We start from the raw sequence: 26,596 nt of genomic DNA on the forward strand, positions 1-26,596 counted from the left end.
GTTTTAGCCGTTCTAGTGGGTGTAAACCAGGGTCTTGTTGTTTTAAGTTAGATTTCCCAGGTGACAATAATGTTGCACACCTTTTCATATGCTTATTAGTCATTTGGATATCTTCTTTGAAACACTGTCCAAGTGTTTTGCTCATTTGTTAATCTGAACTAATCTTGCAGATAGCTTTAACGAGATCTCTCTAGCACCACAGGCTTCCTTCACAGCAGCATAAAGTAAGTTCTCAATGTCCAGCTGCACCAGAATGTAGGCATCCCAAGGGTGGGGGGGTTCTTTCTGTTTTGTATGTTAATCCCCAGAGTCTAGAACAGTGCTTGGCACACTGTGGGTGTTCAATAAATAATCTGCAGAATAAATAAGCATGCATCTTCAACTTGAAGGTAAAGGGAAACAAAGGAGAAAACAATTTACTGTCTTGGCTTTATTGCTGAGATACTGCCAGTGTCTTCTATCTGTCATACCCTTTCTCTTACGTCTGGGAAACCTCTGCTCCAAGAACTAGAGCCTGGCTGTTAAGAGGAAGACCTCTAGAGCCAATGACCAAGGGTCTTCAAACAATGTGAATGCTGATTTTTAAATTTAAAGTAAAATGAAAAAGAAAGGAAAGGTTTTCCAGGAAGGCAGACTAGGAACAAAAAGGCAAAAGAGGTAAGCAAGATGGATTCTTCCTGGGTCTGCCCTCTCCTGGAGTCTCTCACAAGGCTTCCAACCAGAAGTTGTTTACATCTGGAAATAGATGTATTATTTTAGCCTCTGTTTATAGTCAGGGCTCACCAAGTGAAGAGTTTAGTCACTGAGCTGTGAAAAGCATGAGAACTGGCAATTAAGATTCTTGGTGGGGAAATACTATCACGGCTATAGGGTATGCCTGCCTCCCAACAATGGGAGGAAGATGCCAATTACACACATCGGCTTGACAGAAACCTAAGAACCATTTTCGGCCCAAAACCGTGCAAGAGAAGCAGACAAAGGCCAAGGCAGCTGCTCGTCCAGCTTCCCCATGTACGTCTATAATATTACCTGTAGAGTCCGGCGCTTGTTATCCTCCGTGTGGATCCAGGCTCGAAGAGTCAACTCCGTGATAAAAATCTGGGCTGCCTTGGCAAAGAGCACAGGGGCTTCTGCACTGATCATCTGCAACAGATGTAGGCCCTCCCTGTCAATCACCAGCATGTCATTCAAACCAGCCCACTTGTCCCTTGCCTCACAACCCGCCACAGACATTGGGGCAAAGGTTGGAAAATGAGAAGGTGGTAGCCCCAAGAGATTCCAAGGTAAAATAAATCCATAAAAATCGGGCAAAGAAGAAAGCAAGAGGGGAAAAAGAATACTTTTCTAGCAACTACCATGTATTTTCTTATTCTCATAATAGACATTCAAAGAAACTAGATTTTTTTTTTATGTTTTTTATTTATTTTTGAGAGACAAAGAGAGACAGCACAAGTAGGGGAGGGTCAAAGAGAGAGAGAGAGACACAGAATCCGAAGCAGGCTCCAGGTTTTGAGCTGGCTGTCAGCACAGAGCCTGACGCGGGGCTCGAACCCACAAACCATGAGATCATGACCTGAGCCGAAGCCGGAAGCCCAACGCTTAACCGACTGAGCCACCCAGGCAGCCCGAAGAAACTAGGGTTTAGGAGAGGTAAAGTGATCTGCCCACGGCCAAAGAGCCAGTAAGTGGCAGGGTTTAGGTTCTAATGCAAGGACAACGTGGGGAAAGATAATGAGTTTGAGAGCCAATGGATTTAGGTAAAGTTTCAGGCTTTCCATCCTGCATTTTATTTTTCATATATTGAAAAAGACAACTTTCCAGCGTTGCTGTGTGAATCAAACGAGGTTATATAGATAAAAGCACCCAGCACAGGGCCTGGCACTTAGTAAGTGCTCACTTATCTGATTTCAAAGTTCAAGCTCTTGGTCAAACAAGGCTCTGAACACTTGGTGGGGTGGCCTGTGCAGGACAGAGCAATAGAAAGAGCTCTGGAGTTAAGGAAGGAGAAGTGAGAGCTAATAAAAGGGAAAACTGCTATGGACTGTTAGTCTTCTATACAAATACAAAGGATTATTAGTTTTGAGTGATAAGAAGAGTGAAGGGGCCCATGGGTGGCTCAGTTAGGTGTCCAACTCTTGGTTTGGGCTCAGGTCATGATCTCATGGTTCGTGGGATTGAGCCCCATGTCAGGCTCTGCACCGATAGCACGAGCCTGCTTGGGATTCTGTGTTTCCCTCTTTATCTGCACCCACCCATTCACATGTATGTGTGCATGCTCTCTCTCACAATAAATAAACTAAAAAAAGGGAGGGGGGGGCTGAGAGTGTTGCTGTCTTTCTGAGAGTTGGAATAGGAGCTGGGCTCCTAGGAATACAGAAATAGCAACCTGCAAGGAAGCCTCACAGGCTGTCAGCACTGTAAAACAACTCACAGACTGAAAGTATCTTAATCAAGCGTTTCTTAGAGCTCATATTGACAAACTAGAGATTGCAATAAAATGCTAATTGAGAATATGGCACTGCCCTGCTGATGTGACCATCTGTGTTTACCCTATACAGTGGGGGCCTGGGAGGCTCAGCTGGTTAACCCACTGACTTCGGCTCAGGTCATGATCTCATGGTTTGTGGGATTGAGCCCACGTCAGGCTCTGTACTGACAGCATGAAGCCTGCTTCGCATTCTGTGTCTTCCTCTTTCTCTGCCCCTCCCGTTTGCTCACTCGCTCTCTCTCTCTCTCTCTCAAAAAAAAGAAGTTAGAGAAAAACATTAAAAAAGAAAACAGCATATTATCAACATCTGGAAAATAAGATATCCTTAATTTCCAGAGGCGCATGATATAATAATTAAAACTGTTCAATTTCAGCTCACTTAACAATTTTAGACAGGAACCAAATGAAGCGAGAGACAATAATGAAATTTTCATTTTGTTCAATTAAACTTTGAGCGCTACAAAAATGAGTGACAACCTATCCACCATTATAACTTCACTATGAATAATAAAAACGAATATGAATTCACCTTCACATCTTCATCCAGTTTCATAATCTTCTTAATACGAGCCAGTGGGAGTTCCTGTACTCGGAAATCTTTCTGAAAGGAGTAACAAGAGGCACATAAATGCTGAGGACAATCAAAAGGGCATGACAGGCATCACGAAACACTGTGACTGGTTTTGTCCCTCCTTTCAAAAATTATGACAGGAGAGGAGCTACAGATTAAATGAAGAGGATACAAGTTTCAGAGCAAAATTCTTCTTAACCCATGCAGAGCTTCAAATAAAGGTTTCAAGATAAACTCAGGAGGCCATCTAACCGTGCCCTCCTGAAGAGGAGCCCCAAGCAGTATCAGATTCCGCGTTAGCACAATACAGAGGTGCATTATGAGTGCCCACCACCGCACTCCCCCTCCCCCAGCCCCACAAAGCATACCAGTCTGCAATATGCAGATTAAAATAAGACTTTTGCCTCAGGGGCATTCCTTTGAGTTGCCAGTTCTTTCTTCTATTCTGGGACTACAAGGGCAAGGTGCCAGCAGCACCTGACCACAGTGACCCACAGCTGTCTTCCAGCCAGTGCTGGCTAATACGGGCTATTCTGACCGCTGCACTAACCAGACACCAGAAATCAGGGAGGAGGGCCTTTCCCATCATAACAGCAAAGGCCTGGTCTCCAAAGTTTGCTTGGGGGTGGGGGCGGGGTTGGGGTTGGGGCCTGGGGTGGGAGTGGAAGATTATGGAGAAAAATGGGTGAATTTATCAGCTGCCTTTTAGGAACTACCCTGGGGCTGGGAGCAAACCATGTGACTTTACTGTGGCTAGGATTTGGGAAAGGGCTTTCTGATCAGCACTACTCAATTATTTGCGATTTAAGCCCTTTTTTTTGATACTACGGGTACTTAAACACAGGCCCAGTTATGGATGCAATTCTAGAACTAAAAATCAATTCTGGGTTTCAGAGCTGCAGTGAAGAGAAAGGTGCAAAGGCAGAGCTTGGCTAAAATCAGCGAAACCCCTACTGGGCCCAGGTGTCAAGTGACTGATTCTATAAGTGGTCTGAAATGTGACTCACCAAACCCAATGCGCTCACCTGGGAATTTGCATCATCACATTATGGAAGGGGCAGCTATTATTCTAGATTTGGTATCATGAATGTGCATAAGTGAACTTTCTATTCCAAGACCCAAAGAAACTCTCAACAACAAGTCAAAGAAGGCAGTGGGGCATTTTAGAAAAACATCACCAGCCTTCCCAGAATCCATTTTTATGGCTACAGAAGGAAGAGTTTTAGTAGGATAAAACGCACAGAGAGACACTGGATTTCTCTTCATAAACCCAACAAGCTGCTTGGGACCACTCACCACCTCTACAAACCTCCAACACAAATTGTTTACCTTTTCCAACTTAAGACATTTTCCATGAGGCTTCTACTAAAACTAACCCTGGAGTGGCAAAGCTTTACAAGTCCAGATTATTGAAATTTCACCAGAATAAGATAGGAGGATACATTCCTTCTATTCTTATTTTTTCTCCTCTTTCACTCACTCATTCAAGCAACTCAACTAATAGTGAATGTATGATACCTGCTACTATGTAAAAGATGCAAGTCTATTTTTACCTTTGAACAGATTTATAGTTTAATTGTTAGAGACTGTCACATGAAAACATTATAACCCCCTATGCTATACTAGGACGGGGGTGTAAAATCCCACAGCGACAAGAAAGGAAACAGGCAGCTGGTGGGGCAAGGGGAGGGGCTGGAACGAACAAGAGGAGCTGGCAAATGCTCCACAGAAGGGCCAACATCTGAACTATGTCTAAAGGATGTTACAGAATGTGCTTGTTGAAAAAGTATGAGAACGTTATTCGGTCAGAAGCAAAAGTACGGTGACACAAAAAACATGGCCTATTTAAGCTTTAGATGTATGATCTTGGTACAGAGGGGAGCAGCAGGAAAGGGAATGCTGGAGTGGGGCCAGACCCTAAAGGGATTTTAAAAAACGTTTAACCACAGAAATCAATCACCAGTGTTCCTTCTTATGTGGCATATCACACAAAATGATGCTGCTAAGCAGAAATGCCAAAGAGAATGCTGGGGATAATCCCTCTGGAAGGCCTCCCAGGGTGGTACAGACAGCACAAGATTATGACCACGAGATTTCACTCTCTTGCAAGGGTGTTCTCGTTGGGCGTGGCTATTTAATGTATTTCCACACGACTGTTCTCAAATTTCTTAACCAAAGCCCAAAGTTGATAAAAAGACCTCCTTCCCCAACTTAAAAGAGAAGAGTATTACTTCTAGAATTTCTGAGACTATTCTTCAATCAAAAGCAACAAAAAAGGGTCCCACCTTGGAGAGGTATAAAATGAGGCAGAAATTTACAAAAAACTCTGCTCAACCCTCCAAAAAGTCTTTCCTTTTGGGAAACTTTATCATATTCCCAGACCTTGAGATCTCAAGGGGCAGTGTGTGAAAAGTGAATCTTTATATGTGCGTGTGCAGTTCATTACTGCTGACAACAGCCCAGTCTTCTATAATCTCAGGCTAGCTTTCCAGTCACGTGTAAGCGTTTACAACAAGCTTACTGGCGAGGGGAGCCCCTTCACCAATAGGCTAAGGTCCACTAAACTGCCTTTCAATTCCATGCTCCCCTGGTCACTGGCAACCTTGCAACTGATGTGAGTAACATTTAACTTCTCCTGATGCTGATCCAAGTGGAAGAACAACTGACACACACCGACTTTCCTTTTGTACCCTTGGGAGTGATATCAGCAAGGGGGAAGAACAGATTCACTCTCAGAAAATTCTCATGATCCTGACCACAACCAAAGAACTACATTAATAACACTGCCATCTTAAACCGCCGAATTTCAAGAAGTCTGAATTCACCGAGTTTCAAGAAGTCTGAATTCACTCAATGAGAATCTGGAGCCAAAGAAAAGTCAATGGGTCTCAGGCTGCACTAAAGAATATCCGGAATTTCAAATAATGACGAGAAATCTTTTCCAGGCCTACCCAGTCAGGCACTCCAGCAAAGTCCAGATTCTAATCCTCTCCAAAGCACTGGTTCTCGGCCTTCACTGCATGTTAGAAATACCTGGGAGCTTCTGAAAATGAAGAGGCCTAGGCTCTACCCGAGACTAACTGAACAAGGACTCTAGGGGGCATCAGTGTTTCCCAAACTCCCCTCATGACTATGACCCAATGTGAGGGTTAAGGACCACTGCTTTAAATCCTTGCTACTCAAAGTGAGGTCCTTAGACCAAGGAATGGCATCACTTGGAAACTCAAAAAAATGCAGAACTCAGGTTCCACTCCAAATGTACTGAATCGAAATCTATATCTACATATCTATTTTTTTATTTTTGAGAGAGAGAGAGAGCAAGTGATGGAGGCGGGGGGGGGGGAAACAGAAGATCTGAAGTGGGCTCTGCACTGACAGCACAGAGCCCAATATGGCGCTTGAACCCATGAACTGAGAGATGACCCTGAACCGAAGTTGGATACTCAACTGACTGAGTCACCCAGGAGCCCCTCAAAATATGTATTTTAACTAGATCCTCATGTAGTTCATACAGACAATAGACTTTAAAGAGGCACTGCTCTACAGGAAGGGCTCCAACAGCACAAGACCTGTTTTATAACAGTCCACCACCAACCTTCACCTCCAAGTTCTCATTTAAATGATAACATTATCTGGTTTGATTGTAATGTTAGAAATATCACTGTCAATGTGAAGGCACCAAAAAATAAGATGCAACTGGCAATTAAAAGAAAGTGGCCTAAGCATCAAATTACAGCTAACTAAAGGCTGACTGGGATGGAGGGAATAAGAGCAGGAGATTTTTCAAGATTCAGCATTGTTGCGCCTCCCCACCTGCCCCCAAAAATCCAAAGTTAGCTTTTTCTTCCCCACTTTCAAAGAGGTCTAGAGGGATAAAATTCAATGCCAAAAAGTCTGTTAATTATTGCTCCCAGAGCTCTGTTGAACAGTACTTTGCACAATCATCCTAGTGTACAATCATTTTGGTATGATTTTGAACCAACTTCAATCCCAACTGAGCATCACCTGGATTTATGGACAATTACAGAGCCTTTTAAGAACGAAAAGAACATAATGGCCAAGCTGAGATGAAAGATAAATTGCTTTTGTAAAACTGAGACCAAAATGATTGGGGCCTGTGTTCCCAATCCGTCATGAAACAGATCATCTAGCAAAGTTCAATTTGTTTTTAGAACGGTCTTTGTCCCAGTCTCAGAGAGACTACAACACCTTATGAATACTCTCAAAAGTTTTATTTATGTTTGGACAGTTTGAACATATGGATTTTTTAAAAATCTGTTTGACATTTTGAGATGTCAACCTAAGAGGCTCTGACGTATCTGAAGAAGTCTGGTTATAAGTGCTGTTGAGTTCTGGAAAGGCACAGACTAAACACTAAAGTATTTACACAGGCAGAGGTGCAATCAGGAGGAAGATGCCTCTATGTGCTGCAGGCAGAGGAGAAAGAGGGTCTTACCAAAGGAAAGAGCGCCCCAACTTTATTAGACCACATCCCCGCTTGAAGCTGCCACTGATGCTGCTTCACACTCAAGTCGAGTAGAGGAGACTGATTCATTCAAATATTTATTGTGCACTTATTAAATGCTAACCGCTGTTCTAAGCATCTAATCTAAGAGGTCCCATGGTAGCAGTCTAGGAGTCTTTTTCAACGGGAAGAAAGCTGTAGCCATCTATAGAAGAATTATTAAAGACAAATGTCCACCTTGCTGGTCTTTCTCTTCATTCATAAAATGTGAACTAAAATCAAATCCCTCAAAGTAACCCGCTTTGGACCTCTGGCGGACTAACTTGTCTATATACTGAACGTTGGTCAACACCACCATCTGCTTTTTTGGCAATCAAACTTGCAAATTAAACCAAGTAGAATAAAAACCAAAGCCCAGAGTCTCAAAGAGATATGTGAATACAACATTCACTGTGGCATTATTCACTACAACCAAGAGGAGGAAGCAGCCCAAATACCCACTGACGATGGATGAACAGAAGGTACACACAGATATACGGAATACTATTCAGCCTTAAAAGGGGAAGAAATCCTGTCATAAGCGACATTACATTAAGTGAAATAAGCTAATCACAAAAAAGACAAATACTGTATGACTCCACTTATGTGAGGTACTCACAGTGGTCAAATTCAGCAACAGAAAGTGGATGATATTTACCAGGGGCTGGGGAGAGGGAGAAAGGATAGTTGTTGCTTCAGGGGTATAGAGTTTCAGTTCTGCAAGATGAAAAAGTCCTGGAGATCTATTTCACAAGAACGTGAATATACTTAACACTACTAAACTATACATTTTTAAAACTGTTACGATGATAAATTTTGTTATACGTTCCTTACCACAATTAAAAAAAAAAAATCAAAACTCACAACACAGAAAAGTGAAGTGCTGAGCCTGGACCTCAGAGTCTATCTGGCCACTTGCCTGATCCTGACTTTTGCTACCATGCTCACGCTGGAGTGTAGACTTGCAGCACCGGCCTAATCCCACCACGGCCCAGGAGGGCACTAACTCTACGCCAGGCTGACTCCTGTACCAAAACTCGCTAAGTTTGACTGTGAGATTACCCACTTAAAATAAACAAAATATCCCATGTTTTCCTTTATCATTTCTTTTCCTTCTCTCTTGTATCTGAGACACTATAGATAACTACCTCCTGCACACTAGAGAAACAATGACTTGTCAGAGGAAATTCATCTGTGAATGCAAGCCACTCTGAGAAAAGCCAAGCCAAATCAGCTGTCTGAAATACCCCATAAAATAAACATGACCCACAGGTACGTCAGAATATGAATCTGTTTTTTATTTTATCCCTGAAATCAGTGGAGCCTTTACCATAATGAGAAGTTATTTTATTCATTCATTATTTGTTTATAGTCTATCTCTCCCACGAGAACGTATGTGCTGTGAGTGCCACGACCTTATCTGGCCCACTCCTGGGTCCACATTACGTAGCACAGCTACGCAGGTGTGTAGTAAGTACTTGTTCAGTAAGCAAATAAACCGACCTCGTACGTCTGAGGTTTCAAGGCCACTAGTCTAAGAAAGTGTAACATTAGTTCTACATTAGGAAGGAGTCCAGTACCTGTTCTGCTAGGATGCTTAATGCCTTCCGGGCAGGAATGACACATCTAAAACGGAGAGATCCTTCACTATTTGCTAAAATGACACCAAATGGAACAGTCTTCACTAAGGAAATAACACTACACTCTTAAAATATCCTAATTCTAACGAGTCTCACCTCCTTCTACCGCTGTCATACCACTTTACTCCTCCCCTCACCCCTGCTACTCACAGAGTAACCCCCCACCACTCTGAACTTCTTGCTGTTCCTTGAAACATAAGGCCCTCCCCTAGGGGCCTCCAGGCCTTTACGGATGCCATTCTCTCTGCCTAAGATACTCTCACCCAGCCTTTCCATCTGGTGAATGGTTCTCATATTTCAAGATTCAAAAAAATGCCCCTGTTACTTAAAGACTCCCTAACTCAATCACACAGGAATAAGCACTATGTCCTCTGTAATACTGCAGCAATCTAACTTTTACTGCTTTAGACTCATCACTGTGTCTGGCTAAGTATTCAATAAATATTCACTGAATAAATGACTCTGGTTGTAATTACTAGATTGTAAGCCCCTCAAGGGCCAGGGTTAGATTTGATTCTTCTAAGTCAATGGTTCTCAATGGGATGATTTTAGCCCCCAGGAGACATCTGCCAATGTATGGGGATGTTTTTGGTTGTCACAACTGGAGGAGGATTGCTACTGGCATCTAATGAGTAGAGGCTAGAGATGTTACTAAATATCCTACGATACACAGGACAGCGCCCCCCACTCCCCCCAAAGCAGAGAATGATCCAGCCTAAATGCCAATAAAGCTGCTGTGGAGAAACCCTGATCTAAAGTGTATCTTTTAACACCCAGAAAGAGTGCCTGCTTACAGTTGATTTGTTGTTGAATACATTGCCCAATAGCATTTATGATTCTAAAACTTTGGCAGGACCACTGAATCAGGACTAAGAAATGAGCTACAGCTACTGAAGTAAGGTGAGAGCTCTGTTTTTCCACATTCTCTACACGATATGCCTCACATTAAGCTATATCTGTGTCAAAGCATCCACTAGACACCCACGTGGCTAAGGAAAGCCACTAAGATTAAAAAAAATCCTTGTAGTCACCTCACCTAAGGTATATTATATCTTCATGTTCCTACCCAAAGGCCAGGAATGAACTATGCCTTTGTAAATGTACTTGAAATTAAAAATATCTTACTCTAAGTACTGGTTATTCATCTCATAGCTTTTTACACTCTACAAGTTTCTCATTCTTACTTACCACTGTTAAATTCCGGATTTCTTCCATGACACGAGGCCAGAAGGACTGTAAGCTCTGCTGGGCATCACTACTGCTAGTACCACCAAATCCTCCTTCTGTGGACATTCTGACAACTGAAAATAAACACATACATAAGATACATTAGAAGTAATAAAGACAGACTTTCTATCCAGGTTATTTATATCTTTCCTTATGGCTGTTTTCACAAATTCATTCAATTTTTCAATCTGAGAAGGTATGTAATTGTGAAGAGGCTTTTAACACAGACTTAAATATCAGCAAAAACATATGGAAAAAGTTTTCCCTTCTATCCAACTTAAACCACAGATACTAACAAGGAGCTCTCACTAGAAAACCTAAAATTACTAGAAACCCTAACTAAAATCTTAATGTGAATCAAGGCCTTATAATGTCTTATCTTAGGAGGGAGCAAAAAGGGCACTTGGTTGGTGCTCTAGTCTGCTCCATTTATTTTCAATGCCATTTCCTCCAATGTTTTTTCTCGTTCAACATGGATTCTCACATTCCATGTCATAGCCTGCAGCAGACATATTGAGTGTCCCAGTAACTAACGCTGTAGAGATATGTAAACCCAAGTCTTAAAAGTAAGAGCCCATTTTATTCTTTTGTTTTAGACACCATGGTCCCATTTCTTCGAGGCTACTAATGATTATTATTCCTTCTACTCTCAAGCTCATCTGCCTCAAAGGGCACAAAAGCACTGAAGCCTTGGCCAGTAACTGAGTGGGTGGCACCAAGTCTCCGAACTAGAACTGCTTCCCAGTTCTTTCCTTACCTGATGCTTTCTGTTAGGAACAAAGCCAAACAAAGCACACTGTCAATCGAAAGCTTTCAAGGTGGATGAAAAATAACAGGGAATTAAATTTAGGATGAAGAACAGAGGGTCAAAACCTACATGCAGTCAACTGTTTTTGTGATGGGGGAGGGAAGATGAATAAGAACCCCCGTATCAGAACTGTAGATGATACTGTAAAGTCTTAAAAGATTTACGGTGGGAAAGTAAAAAACTCCAGATGGCGTAAGTGCTTATCTGGCAAATGCTAAACCCAAGAAACAGTTTAATTAAACACAAAGAACAAGAAACTTAGTGATGTCCTAAGAATTTCTATTCTGGGAAATTATTTAAAAAGGTTTAACATGCCAGTGACAGGATGCTGGCAGAGAGCTATGTAAATCATTAAGGACTAATTCTGAGGGGCTGAAAGAAAACCACTAAAGCCAAGCATCACATGACCAAACGTGTTCCTTTCTAGACCCTGTCTAGTGGACACACACTGGGCGGTTCACTCTCCGTCAGCCAAGTGGAATTAGGACTGATAAATCGTGGTTTAGACTGTGAGGGTGTTTGATTCCCTCTTAAATATTTGCCTGGGATTGTCCTAGAGGTCTCTAGTTCTTTTTTTCTTTTTCCTTCTAAAGGAAATGATGAGAGGAAAGAAATGGAAGGAAAACAAGAGTACAATCTTCAAAGCAAATTTCACTCTGGTGTAATGACATTAGTGGGTGATGATGTAATGGGAAAAGATTTGGAGCCAATTTCTGGTGGTGGAGGCCAACAAGCAGCTCTATACATCAACAGGAACTCTAAGTACTAGGAAGCAATATGATCTAAGAGTTTCTGGAGGGAATAAAGTGAAGTGTTGAATCACAGCTGAAATGACTAGATAAAATCTTTAGTCCTCAATAACCAAGTATGGTCCTCTCAACTCAGTTTCCATGACATTTTCATTCATCACTGTATGCACATGGCCTATATAGTATTATCTTAGATGTAATGAGAACAAAGAAATAAAATTAACCTAGAGAAGTTTATTTTTATTAACAGATACTTACAAGGTACTCATGACAATAAAGAGAGACTATAGAACCTTTTAAAATGGAGCAAATAAAAAAATCTTCCAGAAATAAAAATAAGTATCAAAAAACTTAACAAAAAAAAGAATCTAACTTTTTATTGTAAGAATCCATGGACAGTCCTGATCTAGCAAAATTTGCCACGAAAACTACTACAGTCAAAGGAGGAAGGAAGATGGACCGTTGCCAGTGTGATATTGTATACTTGCTAGTGATGGGTAGGTTCAGTTTGAGAACAAAGGTCTATGATATTTAGCAAGTTGGTAACAAGTCTTGGTTGTCCTGTGACCTGTTCCCACAAACATTACAAAGTTGTTCAATCAAGAAGCACCTTTAAATTTTGTCTGTGGACAGTCTGCTTTTAAATTTTGAACTATCCCAACCAAGGATGTGCTGGTGTGATCTGTGCAGTCAATATGAATGAACTTGGCTGGCTCAGAGCCACACACCGCTGGGGGTGAGGGTTAGGTACAAAACAGAAGTTGTCAAATCTTTCCGGAATTGGAAAATGTATTAAAGGTTAAATATCTAACTTCAGATGCCCATCAGCATTAGAAAATCATAATGGACAGTGGCATAATATATGTCGATAATAATGCCCTTGGTATTCTATTGCATCACAGAAGTTTAGGACTGAAAAAAATAAAAATAAAAAAGACATCAAGAGCCACCAAGGCCCACCCCTCTAAAAAATACTCACTGCTCTACTCCAACCTCTGACAAACCCCCTCAATACCATCCCAAGTGATCATTCAACTTCAAAATGACTTCTCTCTCTCCCCAGTTTTGGGGAAATGGCTTACTGGTAACACATTCTTTTCCATCTTTGAACAGCTCCCACTGTTCTTTACATTAGGTTTTATTTGCAAAGTTCCACTTGAGCTTTGGATTTAGAGTTATAGCCTTTATGATTTTTCCATCCAAAAACCTCTTTTTATAGTTTCTGACTTCAAAAACAAAGGTATTCTCATTAGAAACAGAAGATCTCATTAGGAGCATGATTTCTAGGACCTCTGCACAGAGATGATTAGTAGGTAATTCTTTTAATACCTCTTTGTTACTGTAAATTCCGAGAAAACGTGACTACTTTTATTCAAAAGGTTTTCATTAAAGTAGATCTGGTCATTACATGGGGCTTTAAAAATCAGACCAAATCTCGGGGTGCCCGAGAGGCTCAGTCGGTTAAGCATACAACTCTTGAACTTGGCTCAGGTCATGATCTTGCAGTTCCTGAGTGTGAGCCCTGTATCGGGCTCCATGCTGACAGTGTGGAGCCTGCTTGCAATTCCTCCCTCTGCCCCTCTACTGCTCGCTCTCTTTCTCTCTCTCTCAAAAAAAAATTAGACCAAATCTCAAGCTGACAGATTTTATAAAAACAAACTAGTGTTCTCAATATTTTCCCACTGAGGCACAGGATTAAAATAACAAAACCTAATCAGCAATCATTTTGCTCACCAAACACCCCAACAAGATAAAAAATATAACCGACCTTAATCTTATTACATCTGACTTTAATAATTAATGCATTAACTGCAACTGAGTTGATTCTGCTACAGAAGCAGCTTATTCATAACATTTACAGCCCATGAAATATGTGCCAGATTCATTTTCTAGGGTAATGAGAAAAGGTATATATTTAAAAGTAAAAAAGATTTATATTCGAGGATCCTTCTTATTCCATGTTAAATTGCTATCTCATCACAGGACAAAGGTATTTATATACAGCTCACAACAAAACTGCTTTAAGACCAAGCTGCATTAGCTTTAGATCACTCATGAGACATGCAACATAGAATTTCCCAGCTTTAATTCATTATTATTAGATTTATTCATGTTAATTACTTCATGCTACTTGAATAAGATGTGTAACTATTTAATAAAGATGTAAGGATCCGATGAAGTACTGAATGGTTGTTGCCAGAAGTAATCTCAACTCCCAATATCTATTAATTTACCTGCTTTTAAATAAAATAGTTTGTTTTCCAAAGCTAGAAAGGGAAGAATCAAGGTCCATCACAAAAAGGCTGTTTCTCTAATGCTCAACTTAACTGCCATCTGTCCATAAGTCTTCTCTAAACATCCCCATCCAGACATGATCACTCCTTCCTGTGAACCTTCAGGGCCCCTGATCTGTACCTCTTTCTGCTTTCGCCAGATTATCTTCTATGATCATTATTTACATGTATGTCTTATCTTATTTCCCTTTCTGGTTTACAAGCTCTTTGTACGTAGGGCCTAAATATGATTTACCTCTGGATCCCTCACAGTATCTGGCACAGTATGATGACTTCTGAATGAAGAGGCAAGAGAGTTGCTGGGTACGGCCTTTCTGAGAAAAAGAGGTCTCTTTAAAAAGGTGGCCCCGAAATAGCCTTAATGGGATTGCTTGAACAACCAAAGGAAGTGGTTAAACGAGCTATTCTGGGAAGCTCTGAATAAAGGAGATTTCTCTCTGGGCCTTGAAAGTAAGAAGGCTGACAATCAGAAATTCACCTGAAACTTACTGAAGTGAATTTAAGATAAAGGGCAGGATAGGAAGGCCACACACACACACACACACACACACACACACACACACACACACACACCTCGTGCAAGCTGCAAGACAGATTGGAAGCCTGGAAACAAGGGTGCATATGACTCCCAAGTATAAATCTTTTGAAAGACAGAACTTTGTCAGAAAGGCAACCAGAAAAGATTAGAAAAGTTTGAAAAATTAATGACAGTAGGTAAGTAGGAGGAGGGCAAGTATCTCTGTTTGGCCATACATTAGCAGGAAGATAAAAAGAAAGTCATGGAGGAAATGAGATGATTCAATCAGATCACTCAGGATGGAAAATCTAGCTGTCACTCTAATATCCAGTTACTCTATCATTGATGAAGAAAGAAAAAGAGACCTAAGCAGTTTTCAAAACATCTCAGAACAGAGTGTTCCGCATTTTAAGATCTTGGAAATATTTCAAGCTCTTACTCTTGACCCAGCACCATGGCTCACCAAACCCTCCCTCAGTGATATGCCTAGACATAAAAAAAGGATGTATCAGAAAGATCAACTTCATAAAATTACAAAGAAATATGCTTTATTGCAATATGCCCTGGTTTCTAAAATTCTGTACCTTTAGACTTTAGCTCTCTTCTCTTGGCATATAACTCTCTCCATGAAAGTTCTTTACAATATGCCTAAACACACTTTACAGCTCTTTGAAATAACTAAAACCAAATAGATGTTGTTAGGAGATAAGACCTAAAACCCTAACATAACAACTGTGCAAGGAAAAAAGATCAAAGAAAGCTCCCTGGAAATGAAACCCAATCCTTGACCAATGGTGCTTACTACTAAAGTACTAAAGCTGACCCATTCCAGGCAGTCGGGTTTTACCTAAAAACAATGCTCTTCCGGTCAGATGCAAATATATCTTAGCCCAGTTTTGCCTGAAAAACAAATCTAAACATTGGTACCACGTTTCCTTTTTATGACCGCCTCCCAATTCAACCTGTGGCCTTTAGGCTATAAGCAACCCCCATCATTCCTGTGTGTCTCCAACTTAACATAGATCAGGTGTCTCATGTTCAAAGCACATACCTTCTTCATTCCCTTTTGGGACTTGCATTTTGAGCATGTCTTCCTCTGTCATTAGATGACATGGGTTTTTTTTTGCCCAACTGCCAGCATTTTTGCATGCATTTTATTATGTTCCAGTACTGTTCAGGTTTTTATTGTAGTTGGTTCCAAGTTTATTTGAAATAGCCAAAACTGTTGGAATGTTATATTTCAAATGGTGAGAGAGATACAGAGAAAAAAAATGTTAATATGAATAACTAAACAGATATGAAGGGGGTAGGATTTAATAAGCTTACTTGTGTTTGTTATTTTAGATATTCTTCTAAACTACAAAGAAAAATGTAAACGACATTTGAAAAATGAGACTTTTGAATTCCACCAACAATCAATTTGGTTCTAAAGTTTGTACAGATGGACCTAACATCAATCATGGCTAAAGATTTCAAACCTTAATGAGGCATGCATTCTCAACAATAAAACCAATCTCAAATCAACAATTTCAGGAGAAAAACAGCATCACTCTGGGAATTAAAAGACCTAGGTTTGTGAACTGGCCTACTGCCTACTACCTGGTGGCCTTGGGCCAGTCATTCCACTAAGGCACGCCAGGAGCAATGTATAATGACCATACAGGCCAATGGGGTGGTCTGGTATGGAAGAGCTACACTTCACTAGTTGAGGATGCAATAAATGAATGAATACAAAAGGCAGCAGGGTGACGAGAGAAAAGAGGAGTCAACAATCTTTATTTAACTCATCACAGGTTTCTACTTAAAATCGTGCAAGAAAGCACAAAGCTTAGTGCCAGAAACCTTATTACTTAAGTTCTAAACCCTTACTTAACTGTATATCAGCTAGTCATACTTACTATTGGCAGGTTATTATACAGTACCCAGTACTATAAGGATGAATAATGTAGCCTGATGGAAGATCCTTTCCCCAACCCTGATTAATGCCAAGTTCAGTGTTTGAGGGTGTGTCTGTTTCTAGCTCCAAGAGGCTAAGTATGAAGTTGCTTTTCAAACTGACTACTAAAGGGGCACCTGGGTTGCTCAGTTGGTTAAGTGGCCGACTTTGTCTCAGGTCATGATCTCATGGTTCATGGGTTCAAGCCCCGCATCGGGCTCTGTGCTGACAGCTCAGAGTCTGGAGCCTGCTTCGGATTCTGTGTTTCCCTCTCTCTCTGCCCCTCCCCTGCTCATGCTCTGTCTCTCTGTCTCTCAAAAATAAATAAACATTAAAAAAAAAAACTGACTCCTAAAAAAACCATGCTTCCCAAAAGACTAAGGGGTTGAACTAGCTGCACATTGCTCTCCCCAAAGATCTGTTCACAAGGACACATTTTTAAATTGGCAGCAGAAACACTTTGCCTTCAAAAACAAAAACATGTTTCTGTTTGCTATCTACTACAACATAATCTTTTAAACAAGGGCCAGATCGTAATACAGTTATAACTACAAAAAAAAAATGAAGGCACAGCAACTGATATAAGCAATAAAACTGATAGGAAGGTATGAACTGATAGGAAGGCATGAACAACACATTTTAAGATTTGCTCCTGTGGAACAGAAAATGATGTGTAAATATCTTACTTCACATATTTTCTTCATTTCTTCATTAATGTTCAACTTAAACCATCCCTGCATATAAAATAGCAATAGAACAGTTTTGTATGATGCAGGGAAATAATGACGTATTTTAGTGAAGTATTCTAAAGCAAGGGTCTGTGAACTACAGCCCACAGGCCAGATTTGGCCTGCAGCCTGTTCTCATAAAGTAAGTTTTATTGGAAGACTGCACCGTCACTCATTCACATTATCTAAGGCTGCTTTCATGCTACAACAGTAGAACTAACAGTTACAACATAACTGCAAGCCAAAAATATTATCTGGCTCTTTACACAAAAAGGATCAGATAACATTTAGAACCCAGTTTGAAACGGTTACGTGTTTTATTTCAATGAATCCTTCCATGACAGAAGAGTGTTATCCCTTATTTACTGAGGGAAACTGAGCACCAGAGGTGGAGAAACTTGCCCTAGATCACGCAGCTGTGACACAGCACCCTCACCTATTCAGCCTCCATCAGGAAAGAGTGAGCTGGGCCAACCCCACCGGCCCCACAAGAATATTTGTTAATCTCTTTGACTCTCCAACCTCTGGTGAGTAAATAAATTCTTGCAGGAAGAATGGGGAGTTACTGGTTTTTCAGGCTCTGAGCCTGAAAGAATTCTGACATGAGTTGGAGACAGAAACAGTGCCAGTGGCCTGAGTTAAATTGTATCCTAAAACAAAGAGGCATTTTGCTTACTGGATTCCTTCTGGGATTCAGAAACCCTGAGAACCACCTCTTCCTGCTTCGGGCAGGATCCAATATTTGTGTGCGCCCAGGAGAGGTGAGAAGTAGGATTCTGAATAATGTTTCAAAGCCGACTTAAGAACTGTTGAGTTCACTAAGTACTTGTCACATTCATTACCCTCAATTGATCTTCACTCAGTTCAGTGATAAAGATATCAATATAATTTCAATTTTACAAATAAGAAAGTGGAGGATTAGTTATCTTAAGTTACTTGCTCAAGGTCACAATATAGTTAATGGTGGAGCTCTAAAATTCTGTTCTTGACTTAATTCAGCCTGTTCATCCTCACTTTTTGCACTGTTTTAAGGTATGTGTATACACAAACTGTTCAGAGAGATGAGTAGTCTTGGCTTGAATCAATGACTCAAATCCTTCGGACACCTGGGTGGCTCAGTCAGTTAAGCATCTGGCTTTGGCTCAGGTCATGATCTCACGGTTCGTGGGTTCGAGCCCTGCATCAGGCTCCGTGCTGACACCTAGCTCAGAGCCTGGAGCCTGCTTCAGATTCTGTATCTCCCTCTCTCTCTGACTCTCCCTGCTTGTGCTGTCTCTGTCTCTCAAAAAAGAAAAAAAAACCAAAACCACATCTAAAAAAAAAAAGACTCAAATTCTTAACCCAAATGATCATTTTTATCCACTTGCTCCCATCATTTCTGTGACAATAACAAAAGATGCTAACAGCAGGTCTATCTTCTACCGTATAAACATCTTTTTCTTATTTCTCTGTTTTCCCTTTCCCACCTCTGATGCTTTTTTCTTTCTTATTTCATCTCTCCCCTTTGCATGTCTCCAGGTCAGTCAGCAGCAACTATGAATTCTCAGCTGTGAACAGTGGGGGGCAGTAAAGTACAGAGTAAATAAATACATAAAGAAAACGTACTGGACCTGGAGGTTCTGCATCTCTGACAACTAACTTCCTATGTTTATGATCTTGGGCAAATCTCTTAACTTCTTGCGGCTTTTGTTCAACTGCAGGAGCACAGGGCAGCTGCAGCACACAAATTAGAAGATACATGCTAGAAGGCCTTGAAAAATACCAAGCATCACACAAATGCTCGATGGTGTATCATCTTCACTGCTCAGAACTAGATAAAACATCTAATCTTGGCCTGAATGGTCTCAGACAGAACATCAAGTCCAAAGTCCATTCTTCCTTAGGTACTGTAGCAAGTAACCCAACTTGCTTCATCCTGTAATTTAGACTTACTTTGTTTTTAACATATTTTCTGAGAGTCCAGTTTCAGATGCATGGAAACAAATACAGAGAAATCTTTCCGTCTCCCTTTTAATAGACATGAAATAAATTTTAAAGCCCTTTAAACTATTCAATTTAGAATGAGTGTGCTGATCCAAATAAGCAAAGAATTCAAATGGAAATGACCAAGAATGCTCCAAATTTAAATCCCTGAGAATGTCAATGACCAGTAGCAGGTTTCATCTCCAGACTGAGCCAAAAACATTTAAATTCCTAGAACATGTCTCCTTGGACACCTCAGACTCTGTAAGCTAGGGGTGTGTGTGGCTGCTTTGTCCTTTAGAAGAAATCTTGTTACTTTAGAGGGCACAGGAGACTTAGAGTCGAGGCAGCCTCCACCCTTCCTGGCCCCATCACATAAGAAAAAGATCCTGTTGCAAGCTCTAAAGAGGCCTCTGGCTCCACCCATCTCCACACCAAATCCTGGAGTACAGGGAACAAGTTCTGAAAGCAGAAGTGTTCGGACTAGCTCATGGACTGAAACCAATCTTTTAAGGTTTTTTTGGGAATACCACTGTTAAGAAGCTTACTTTTTACAACTATAACAAATTAAACTAAATATACTCGTTCACTAATTAGTGACCACTAAATTTTTTCTCCCCAAGAAACCATTCCCAGCACCTAATAAAATCTATATCTATGATTAACATATTCACTTTCTTCAGACTTGTGGGGCATTTGGTACATTATCTCTTAAGCCTAAAATTTCTCCGCTCCTATTTTCTCCCTAGTTCTTATGTAATTGTCTTTGTTTCTGGCACATCCTCAAGGGAAACATGCCTTGCTTATAGTAGGAATTCAACACAAATCTACTGAACAAATACAAGCTCCTCAAGAACTATTTTATAAGACTCCAAGTATCTTTGGTCTCACTCCGAGTCCTTTTCTTTGAAATGTTCATACGGGGTAACCCCTTCTTAAATACCTGTACTCTGCTGTGCAATAACCTTTGTGCAGTAATCCAACAGAAAAGAAAAAACAAACAGTAGGGATGGAGAGAACTCTGTTCTTCAGAAAACATACCATGAAAGTAGATAATTCTCTATTCATGGACTCCACTGGAAAATGGGAGATTGTGCCGATGAGTTAATCCATCTAAAAACTGGGGGGGGGGGTAAGGGGGGTGGAGGGAGAAGCAAAGAATTCTCAATTAAAAACCTACAGGGTGTTGTAAGATTGTCAATGTGAGCTTGGTTGTATTGATTTGACTGTATGGGTTCTGCTGATTCACAGACACACTAAATTCGGTCCTCTGCTTAATGTCTTTTATCATTGACTTAAATGTTGAAAGGAAGGAAGGAAATGGTAAGAGCAGAAGAAACAAATCCTCCAAGCCCAACAAGCACTGAGCCTCCTACCTCCACGTATACAGCTGTCAGGAAGGGAGAACGTAAAGACGACTTCAAAGAGTGGAAAGCAACTGAGATGGTAAAGGTAACCCTTTCTATCTGTGCAGGCTGTATGCGCACTTTGCACAGGTGCTCTCTGTCATCTCATTTGTTTTGCACTATAAACACAGCACAGGTACTGATACTCCCATCTGACAGAGACACGTCGTTCAGACAGACAGAGGGACTTGTCAGACTACACAGGGCAAGTACATGCCAGAGTGCAAATTAAAATCCACACATGCTGATGCTCAATTCTGTGCTCTCACACTGCATGTTGTCCTCCCTCTGTAGAATTAATACTTCAACTTAGGACCAAAAACTTAAGAATGTATGGGTCTTCGAAGCCTAGAACATAAATACGTCCATCATTCTCCTTGAAGAAGCACTCCATAAGACCACAATTCGAGATTCATACACTTCAAAGTGGAGAGCTTCAGGGTTTCAAAAAGCTGCAGCTGGCCCCAAGGGCTGGAAGTTGGGGTTATCTCGTCACCAAGCAAGAGTGAGGATGAAAAGGTTTGGTAGGTCAAGTTAACTCTCTGGGGGCCTGGTGATGGGAATGACCCTATCTCTTCCCATTAGCTCAGAGGAATAGCCTTAGCCTGGCCCTCTGGCTGGAGGTGTTTCCATAGGTGTGCACTAACAGGAGGAAATCACCTGACTCAATATTATTCAGTGTTACAAAATTACAGCTATTGCCACATTTTGAACATGACGACAATGTTATTTCACTTGTGCAGCCATCACTCCAAGAAATCAAAATTCCTTTGCTCTACCTACCTCACTAGGGGTAAAGCAAGGATTATATATCACAGCTAGGAAACACAAAGCAACTGATTATCTAAGAACATGACTCATCTAAAAATACTAATCTCTGTCATTCCAGATAAGAACACAAATCTAGGAGGTGCCCAATACATACCATAATGTGTGCATTTGCACAACTTAAGGAACACCATGGAACACCTAACACAACTCTAACTTCATATCCATTTAGAGAAAGTCCTTCAACTACTTACCTGATGTTAGTGAATTTAGGATTCAGGAAAGACAATTTCCTACCACATTGGTGGTACTCATTTAGTACCTATCTATTTGCACTATGCTGTGTTCTGAAAAGAAAGGTGGCTATGTTTGGGGCGCCTAGGTGGCTCAGTCGGTTGAACGTCCAGCTTTGGCTTGGGCCATGATCTCACTCGTGGGTTCAAGCCCCATGTTGGGCTCTGTGCTTCAGATTCTGTCTCCCTCTCTCTCTGCCTCCCCTCTGCTCACACTCAGTCTCTGTCTCTGTCTCTCTCTCTCTCTAAATGAATAAACATTTAAAAAAAAAAAAAAGGTGGCTATGTTTGACAATACTTAAATAATGCCTAGGCAGTTCAGTCCGTTAAGCGTCTGACTCTCGGTTTTGACTCAGGTCATGATCTCGCAGTTCTGTGAGATCGAGCCCATCATGCTCTGTGCTGGCAGTGTAGAGCCTGCTTGGGATTCTTTCTCTCCCTCTCTCTGCCCCTCCCCTACTCACACTGTCTCTGTCTCTCTCAAAATAAACTTAAATAAAAATAACTCAGGGGGTGCCTGCGTGGCTCATTCAGTTCAGCGTCAGACTTTGGCTCAGGTCATGATCTCACAGCTTGTGGGTTTGAATCCTGAGTCCAGGCTGAGCTGACAGCTCAGAGCCTAGAGCTTGTTTCAGATTCTGTGTCTCCCTCTCTCTCTCTAACCCTTCCCCTGCTCATGGTGTGTGTTCCTCTCTCTCTCAAAAATAAACAAACATTAAATTTTAAAAAATAGTAATTCAGTTTGACTATATATTTGCTTCCTTTTATGATCAACCTGTTTAGTCATTTCATGTGTGATCTCTGGGGAAAAAAATTTTTTTATGTGTCTCCTTTCTGGGGAAGAGCAGCACACAAAAGGGGAGGTGGAAGGAAGAATTAGTCGGATAAGATAGACACAGCTATAGCTTGTTTTTCATACACAGTTAACAAGGTGCAGTGCAAAGAGCACAGAGATTATGTCACTAGGCTCTCTTATTTCCTCACCAAGAAAATGGGGATAATAATTCTCTGTCTTACCTACCTTAGGTAAAGACTGAGAGAATGAATATAAAATCACTCCATTAACTGTAAAGTACTATTTCATATAAACATTACATACTATTACACTGCTTAACTACCTTCAGAGGCAGCTTCAAGGGTATTTGGCCATTTAATTACCAGGAGAGACATAATCATGGAATTCAGGATATAAATTAATAATCAGGTAGGATTGCTGGAAATTTACCACTTTTTCTCTGGTGAAAAGATTAGTACCTTTATTTTAAATTGAGGATAATTACAACATAACTAGCCTAGACACTAAACATATGTGCCTTATATTAAAAGTTCTGCTAAATCCTACAGGTGAGGCTATCCTATTGCTGGTAATTTATATTGGATGCTGCTCCATCAGTGTTACCATGATCACGTGGCTATAAATCACTTGCTAAGCAAATGCTACCAAATTCCTACATGTGTGTTTATGCTTCATGCACAAGCTGCCATTTGAGACTTTAGTTAACACCAGTGAAGATGAAGCCCCATGCAACTTAGAAAAAACAACCACCACCTAGTTTTTGTTGTTGTTTTAAAGTTTTTTATGTTTATTTAATTTGAAAGAGAATTGGAGAGAAAGCAGGAGGAAGGGAGGAACAGAGAGAGACAGAGAGAGAGACTCTCAAGGAGGCTCCAGGCTCGGAGCTTGTCAGCACACAGCCTGGTGTGGGGCTTGAACGTATCAACTGTGAGATCATGACCTGAGCCAAAACCAAGGGTCAGATGCCTAACCCACTGAGCCACCTAGGCACCCAAACGATCTAGTTTTTGCACTGGGTAGAAGTGTGTATATAGTCAAAACTTAAACAAGAAAGCTTAAGGCTATACATACACACACACACACACACACACACACACACACACACATGTATACAGAAACATATATATAACTAATCAAGGAACCAGTGGATAACATTTCAAGGAAATATTTGTATATTTTCAGAAGAAATTAATGCCACCAGATTTTAGGGCAGTACTTCTAATCTTCTACATATCGAAGCACACTCTGAAAATGTTAATATTAGCTTTCTGAATACTTAAGCTATGGGCTGATACTGACGCCCTCAACCCGTTTAACTTGTCACAAGATCATGTATCACGCATGGTGCTCTAAGTATTCTGAGAAAAATGTGGGCTAACAATGACACCTTACTTCGTTATGTAGGCCTGGAATAGGGAAGCTATAGATATTCTCTTGTTTTTTTTTTTAATTTTTTTTAATGTTTTATTTATTTTTAATACAGAGAGAGACAGAGCATGAGAGGGGGAGGGGCAGAGAGAGAAGGAGACACAGAACTGGAAGCAGGCTCCAGGCTCTGAGCTAGCTGTTAGCACACAGAGCCTGACGCGGGGCTCGAACCCACGAACGTGAGATCTGACCTGAGCCAAAGCCGGAGGCTTAACCGACTGAGCCACCCAGGCACCCCATATTCTCTTGTTTTAACTAAACAAACATTCAAAAAAGGGATAAGCAACTTTAAAGAATACTAATGCATATATGGGAGTTACACACTCAGATAACAGGGGTGCACAATCAAAAAAGCTTACAGAACACTGACCTAAAGGATTCCACTATGTTCATTTCTACATGTCTCAGCTTGAGGGTCCAACCTTTTGTTTCCAATTTTGACACGAAGCTTTATTCTTCCAGTTCTTCTGTCTATTCTCTCCCTTAATTCTCTCCCATCTATTCCCCAGGTTCAGCTACAATCTCTATAGCCTTAATTCCAAATATGCATTACCCGTTCTGCTATTTCTCCAGTCCTGCAGACCTCTCCAACTGGAAAGCCACCCAGAATTCAAACTCAAGCCCCATGTGTCCAAAGTCTTCCTCTTTCCCCAAACCTGCTCCTTCTAACTTTTTAGTTTCTATCCTCCAGTCACTAGGCTTGAAACCTCAGAGTCATCTTAGACTCTGCTGTTGGATTCTAGTCAACTTCTAGATTCTGTAGTAACAGTGTCCATCTCCTGACCTTTCTTCACATGGCCACTATCTCTGTTCGGGCCCTCATCATCTCCATATATAACAAAAATGATGATATTACCTACTACTTGCCTAGTGCCGTGTGCCAGATACTAGCACTGTTCTCCCTTTTTACCCTCACAACAATCATGTAAGAGTCGTGCACCCAGCATGTGACATCACTGCACTGTTCACGGTTCCTAATGCTTTCTACTCAAATTCTATTCATCTCTACATAACAAATACATAATAAATCTCTTAATAAGTCTTACAAAAGCACACCTCTGGTAATGCCACATCAGCCTCTTACCCAGATCTTCAATGGTTCACCAATTCAAGCAAAAATGGTTCAAATTTCTTAACTTGACAGTCAAGGCCCTCCAACAGCTGACCCCAACTTCCTTCTCCAGATTTCTTTTTCCACTCCCTCCTGTCCCTAACTCATCTCCTTATATGGTCTAAGCAGACTGGACCATTTACTGCTCTCTGCAGCACATGCTGCACTTTTTCAATCATGACCTTGCTCCTCCTTTCCCCATGCCTGGAATGCCCTTGTCCTTACCTCCCTGAGTCCAGCCCAGTTAAACTGCCTTCCTTCATTCCTAAGTCAGAAGTAAAGGTCTCCCCTCCTCTGAATTGTGTCCTTTGCTTGTACTTCCCATAGCAGATTCATATCCTTGATATACATCCTCTGTCTCCTCTACCAGACTGTTAGATCCTGGAGTAAAATGTTATTTGTTAACATTTTTTAAGTCTCCATATATAATACATGAATGAGTGCCGTATTAGTGAAAAAAAGTGTAAAGCATACACCTTTGTCATTTCCTCATAGGTAAGAACTATACAGGTTAGGGAGATAAAAGAAAAATTCGTTTTATCTGGGTATTTCCATTCAAGCAGATCTTGCTTTAATTTTCTATGTAATGAAATGATGAACACAGACCAAATGATAATACTTCCAAGAAAGAAGGTAACCAAGCGAATCAGCACTGCTGATTGCTGTGGTCTGTCTCCTTTCTTCCTTTGAACTAAAGAACACAAGGTCACAAGCTATGTTATGCCACTTTAAAGTTAAACATTTACTAGATTTTTTTTCCTTTAGTTTTGCATTTACCCTGGAATTTACCTTTATTTCTTATCCTTCAAGTGCCCTTTTTTACTACGGAGTACAGCACTGTAATTTAATTTATAGCAAACACTTAACAGAGGAAAACTTTTGATCGTTTATTGAACAGTGGGGTCTGGCTTTGGGACACCAAGGGAAGAGACAGGAAGATAAGACTGAAAATGCAAACTGAATCTGACGAAGTTCTAAAGATATGGGTCCAAAAGTGAGGCAGCAGAGAGAAGAGACTAAAAAGAAAACTAAGCTGCTGGGAAATTCAGACATGAGGAAGATGCTATCCACCAGTGTCTATTCTAATTTTCAGACATGGTATGCATCTGTGCTTAAACATTACATAAGATGCACATCATTCAGGCTCTCATTCTTTCAATGGATTGTAACTTTAATTCGAATAATGAAGGTGGTGAAAAGAAAGCCAACTGCAAGGAAAAAAATTTTAAAGGTTCAGGGGTGCCTGGGTGGCTCTGGTCATGATCTCACAGTTCACAAGTTCAAGCCCCGTGTCAGGCTCTGTGCTGACAGCGTAGAACCGGAGCTGCTTCAGATTCTGTGTCGGTCTCTGTCTCTGTCTCTCTCTCTCT

The 26,596-nt window shown here is 40.9% G+C and overlaps 1 protein-coding gene across 9 annotated transcripts in view; it reads right to left on the bottom strand.

Moving 5' to 3' along the window:
- The window catches only part of NFYC (nuclear transcription factor Y subunit gamma), a 67,219-nt gene that overhangs the window by 18,916 nt on the left and 21,707 nt on the right, over positions 1–26,596 (bottom strand). For 5 of the 9 annotated variants that reach the window (XM_029946044.1, XM_029946038.1, XM_029946047.1 and 2 more), the window contains exons 2-6: positions 20,466–20,544; positions 15,850–16,020; positions 10,392–10,504; positions 3,018–3,089; positions 1,030–1,143 (exon numbers count right to left, since the gene is read on the bottom strand). In XM_029946044.1, the coding sequence (XP_029801904.1) occupies positions 1,030–1,143; positions 3,018–3,089; positions 10,392–10,504; positions 15,850–15,901 (351 nt within the window). In that variant the 5' untranslated portion in view covers positions 15,902–16,020; positions 20,466–20,544. The remainder of the gene's footprint in view (positions 1–1,029; positions 1,144–3,017; positions 3,090–10,391; positions 10,505–15,849; positions 16,021–20,465; positions 20,545–26,596) is intronic. The other 4 variants (XM_029946039.1, XM_029946040.1, XM_029946042.1 and 1 more) reach the window with 2 other exon arrangements.

The sequence above is a fragment of the Suricata suricatta genome, chromosome 8 (assembly GCF_006229205.1).
Source record: "Suricata suricatta isolate VVHF042 chromosome 8, meerkat_22Aug2017_6uvM2_HiC, whole genome shotgun sequence".
NCBI classification, from domain to species: Eukaryota; Metazoa; Chordata; class Mammalia; order Carnivora; family Herpestidae; genus Suricata; species Suricata suricatta.